The sequence below is a fragment of the Cebus imitator genome, unplaced genomic scaffold (assembly GCF_001604975.1).
Source record: "Cebus imitator isolate Cc_AM_T3 unplaced genomic scaffold, Cebus_imitator-1.0 Scaffold203, whole genome shotgun sequence".
In the NCBI taxonomy this organism is placed as follows: Eukaryota; Metazoa; Chordata; class Mammalia; order Primates; family Cebidae; genus Cebus; species Cebus imitator.
Window position 1 is genome coordinate 114,571 of NW_016107518.1, and position 5,275 is coordinate 119,845.

Here is a 5,275-nt window from a genome sequence, read left to right on the forward strand (position 1 = left end):
AAAAAAAAAAAAAAAAAAAGTAAACGAGCGGTCTCAAGGACCTACAGCCAAATGTTTGCAGAATTGTTCCCTATGTTTTCTTGTTTTGAGACTCTGGTAGTCATTTTGTCAATAGTTCTGGCCCCTCTTGCTCTCCAAATACAGAAAAAAAATGGACTAAATTTCCTGGCTCCCTTATGAATGAATAGAGCCATGTAACTAGTTCCGGCAAATGATTTGTTATGAGTTGAGTAAAAGTAATCTTTATTACTTCTAGGCTGGAGCATTTAAAGGTGAGGGATCTTTCTGGGCTCTCTTTTCCTTCTAGTAACTGGCAACATTCAATTCCTTGGCCTGGGTCCCCAAGTGATTCAGACACGCCAAATCCCCTGCTAAACACCAATGTACATGTAGAATGATTAGAAATTAAACCCAATGGTTTTGCAAGTCACTCAAATGTGGAAATTGTCTGTATTGAAGCATTACTAACCTATTTATGATTGGTAAAGCATGTTCCTTCAAACTAGCCCATCCCATCAAATCTTAAACACATGCACACCCCACACTTCTTTCATCTTTGCCCTTGTAGTCACGAATGAGAAATGAGGCTGCCTCTCATTTGCAGGCATACCAGTTGAGAGAGGATGGGAACATTCTGTCAAAAATAGATGCCAAGCTATCCTAACTCATCCGCTAACCCCACTAAACAGAAGTAACAAAGAAATGCCTTCTTAAGCTTGATAACACTCCCTATGGAAGTTAACATCTGTCATGATATAGTTTTCTGCAAATAGCTGCAACTCCTTATAAATGCTGGGGCAAAGATGGCCAACCACCTGCCAGTGGTAAGGCAGCATGTGGCTGTTCATTAAAAACACACCAGAAACAGCTGAAGCAAGTGTGACACGGAAAAACTGGCAAAGAGCTAAGAGTATTAAAAAAAAACACTAGTAAGACACCTATCCACACAAATAAGCGCAGCCAGTCAATTTAATGTAATAGACATACTAAATAGGATACATGTCATTTTACCTCTTTAGACAAACTAGACTTCCATTTTTGATAATGATAATGTAAACTAGACATACAAACACACTGGGGATTTTGAGCCTACTTTCAGTAGTCCCCCTCCTGACATAGCGGTATGGGGCTCTCTACCACCTCCACTCTTCCCAACTACTTCAAAATAAAGTCCCTGGGACAGGCACAGTGGCTCATGCTTGTAATCCCAGCACTTTGGGAGGCCAACGCGGGTGGGTCACTTAACGTCAGGAGTCGAGATCAGCCTGGCCAACATGGTGAAACCCATCTCCACTAAAAATACAAAAAAATTGGCCGGGTGTAGTGGCATGCACCTGTAGTCCCAGCTACTTGGGAGGCTGAGGCAGCAGAATGGCTGGAACCCATGAGGCAGAGGTTGCAGTGAGCTGAGATCATGCCACTGCACTCCAGCTTGGGTGACAGAGCAATACTCTGCCTTAAAAAAAAGAAAGTCCCTATTTTAACCATCCTTCAGGCCAGGTATGGTGGCACATATCTGTAATCCCAGCACTTTGGGAGGTCAGGGTGGGACGATCACTTGAGCCCAAGAGTTTGAGACCAGCCTGGATAATGCACTAAAACAATGTCTCTATAATAAACAAAAAACTAGCCACTGGGGGATAGGGCACAAAGGGAAGGAGAACATTAGGACAAATACCTAACGCATGTGCAGCAAAGGTGCACCAAACCACCATGGCACATGTATACCTATGTAACAAACCTGCACATTCTGCACCTGTATCCCAAAACTTAGTTTAAAAAAAAAAAAAAAAAATTAGCCGGGCATGGTGGCACACACCTGTAGTCCCGGCCACTCAGTGGCAGGCAGGGGTGGGGGTCTGAAGTGGGAGAATTACTTGAGCCTGAAAAGTTGAGGCAGCAATGAACTATGATCGTGCCACTGCATTGCAGCCTGGGTCACAGAATGAGACACTGTCTCAAAAAAAAAAAAAAAAAGAAGGAATCAATACTAGAAGCATGAAAGAAATATTCCAGTTCTCATAACAGAGCTGGTTTGCTAACTATGTCAAGATACTTGCTAGGGGTAACAATACATACAGATCTTAAATAATGTGAGCCTCTGGCTCTTCCATCTTAAAAAGCCGGCCCCTCAGAGACAGGTATTGAGATAGTCTTTCACTGAGCATCTCCCATTTCCCCAAACTTCAAATGCCAAAAAAGCTTGTACCTCAAAGCGTTCATCTTCACAACGATAAATATGTTCTTCATATTGAGTCTTCTTGGAACTCACAAAGGTGGAGTCCTCAGACCACGAAGGAAAGGAAACCCAGGTATCATTTAAAACCTTTGGGTAGAAGAAGAGAGACTGAAAAAAAAAAGGCCTAAAAAAGCTTTCTGGTGATTAAGCATTCTCAATAAAAAGACAAAACTCTAGGGGAGAAATAGGCAACTAACATTACTTCACAAATTTCACCTTCAGCAAGTTTACAAAAAGGTATTAGTAAGGAAAGGATTCTGGATATAGGTGGAAAACATGACACCAGGTGCAGTAGCTCACGCCTGTGATTCCAGTGCTTTGGGAGGATGAAGCAGGAAGATCGCTTGAACCCAGGAGGAGTTCAAGACCCCACCTTTACAAAAGTAAAAACTTTTATTTTTATATTTTTAGCTGGTGTGGGGCATGTGTCTAAGTCCCAGCTACTTGGGAGGATCATTTGAGCCCAGGAGGTTGAGGCTGTTATAAGCCATGATTATATCACTGCACTCCAGTCTGGGTGACAAAACGAAACCCTGTCTCAAAAACAAATAAAACAAATAAAAAAAATAAAAAACATTTTATTTTTCAAAAGGATTGGTTCTTAATTTCATCATTCACATAATTTCTCAATCCTTGGTACTACCACTCTCTTCCGGAGAAAGCTGAAGACCCAGTGATCCCTGCTAGGGAAGGCCTTACCTCTTTACAGAGAGGAGTCCGTCCGGTACACTTGGGCTGCTGGTAACTCTTTGGTAGGGCTCGATAGCTGGAGCCCAATCGTTTACAAGAGTCGTAATCTATCTCCATGGCAATGCCCTCTGTGGCTCGCTCCTTTGGAAAAGTTTCCAGATGTACAGACTCCTTATAGCCCAGAAAGTTTTTAAACCAATTAAACAACTCAGGGAATTTCCTGAAGAATCAAACCAAAAAGCAACAAGCAATCAGAGGCATGATACAGTCATCCTGAGGTGTGACCAACACCATCTGGTTTCAGATCAGAAACCTGCTGCCAGGGACAAATTCTTTCCTGCCTAAGAAGCACTGCTTCTGAGCATCTGGTTTCCCCTTTTTCTAATAAAATACGCTCAGATCAGTTAAAGTGGTGATAAAAGAGTTGTACTGAAACCAGGCAAAATAAGCCATTCTTTCATCAAAAATATTGCTTTAATGTTCACATAATTCTTAGGTTGTCAAATACAGAAAAGATTCCAGAACTCTGGGAGAGATTTTCTCAATAAACATCCAGCACTGGTCAGAAGATCAGGAGGCCACCAGTCTTGGACATTAGTCAATAAATACTTAACTGCCCTCGCTATTTTTTCATTTCTAGAATTGGACTAGAATACTTCTCGGGACTCTTTTGACACTAATATTTGAGTCAACTAACCTATCTCAAGTAAATTAACTTTGTCTATCACATACTCTCACAAATCAAATATTACCTGGCCTCCATAACACGAATCAGAGCTAAGCCCCTCACTTCACTTACCCCAGGAAAGGAGAGACTAGCTGCACAAGCTCAGCGCGAGAAATCACCTCCTGGTTAAAAATAACAAGACAGCGTAGAAAATTTTCATAGGCTTCTGCACTCCGAAGAGCCTTTCGAACCTTATGGAGACAACGGGGAGAAAAACGGTTAAGTGAGGAATTGAAAAGGGCTTTGCTCTGTTGCCTAGGATGGAGAGCAGTAATGGAATCCTGGCTCACTGCAGCCTCCCACCCTCAGCCTCCCAAGTGGCTAGGACTACAGGTGTGAATTACCATGTCTAGCTAATTTCTAAATTTTTTATAGAGACGAGGTCACTATATTGCCCAGGCTGCCCTACCATTAGTTTTTAAAATTGGGGAAATTTGTGGCTGGGCGTGGTGGCTCATGCCTATAATCCCAGCGCTTTGAGAGGCCAAGGTGAGCGAATCACTGGAGGCCAGGACTTGGAGACCAGCCTGGCCAACATGGCAAAACCCTGTCTCTACTAAAAAATACAAAAATTAGCCAGGTGCTGACACATGCCTGTAATTCCAGCTACTCAGGTAGCTGAGTGAAACATGAGAATCATCGCTTGAACCCAGGAGGCAGAGGCTGCGGTGGCTGAAATAATGACACTGCATTCCAGTCTGGGTGACAGAGCGAGGCTCCTTCTCATAAGTAAATAGGTAAAATAAAAATGGGGAAATTTAAACTGATATCTGATGATGCTAAGGAATCAATATTAGTTTTTTTAGATGTGACAATAATTATGTTTCTAAAAAAAAAAAAAAAAAGTTTTTTTTGAGGCGTAGTCCAGCTTTGTCACTCAAGCTAAAGTGCAGTGGTGTAATCTCAACTCACTGCAACCTCTGCCTCCCAGGTTCAAGTGATTCTCCTGCCTCAACCTCCCAAGTAGCTGGGATTACAGGAGTGGGCTACTATGCCCAGATAATTTTTGTAGTTTTAGTAAAGATGAGGTTTCACCATATTGGCCAGGATGGTCTCAAACTCCTGACCACAAGTGATCTACCTGCCTTGGCCTTCCAAAGTGCTGGGATACAGGTGTGAGCCACTGTACGCAGCCAAAAAAAGGAGTCATTTAAAAAAAAACTTACTAAAATATTTATGGATGAAATAATGTATCTGCAATTTGCCTCCAAATAATCCGGAACGGTGGGAATATAAATGAAACAAGTACACTGGCTAGGATTGGGAACTGCTGAAGCTGATGGTCAGGTACATAAGGTAACATTTTACTATTCTCTTTATGTATGTCCAAAATTTTCCAGTTAAGCGCAGTAACTCAAGCCTGTAATTCCAACACTTTGGGAGGCCGAGGCAGGTGGGTCACCTGAGGCCCGGAGTCTGAGACCAGCCTAGCCAACATGAAACCCTGTCTCTACTAAAAAAAAATACAAAAAATTAGTTGGGTGTGGTGACAAGTGCCTATGATCCCAGCTACTCGAGAGGCAGGAGAATCGCCTGAACCCAGGAGGCGGAGGTTGCAGTGAGCTGAGATCACGCCACTGCACTCCAGCCTGTATAACAAGAGCAAAACTGTCTTCAAA

General features: G+C 42.6%; 1 protein-coding gene across 4 annotated transcripts in view; it reads right to left on the reverse strand.

Annotated features, from left to right (window-relative positions):
* Window positions 1-5,275, reverse strand: part of SIN3A (SIN3 transcription regulator family member A) — an 87,910-nt gene that overhangs the window by 27,913 nt on the left and 54,722 nt on the right. For all 4 annotated transcript variants that reach the window (XM_017547946.2, XM_017547944.2, XM_017547947.2 and 1 more), the window contains exons 10-12: window positions 3,729-3,847; window positions 2,939-3,149; window positions 2,210-2,326 (exon numbers count right to left, since the gene is read on the reverse strand). In XM_017547946.2, the coding sequence (XP_017403435.1) occupies window positions 2,210-2,326; window positions 2,939-3,149; window positions 3,729-3,847 (447 nt within the window). The remainder of the gene's footprint in view (window positions 1-2,209; window positions 2,327-2,938; window positions 3,150-3,728; window positions 3,848-5,275) is intronic.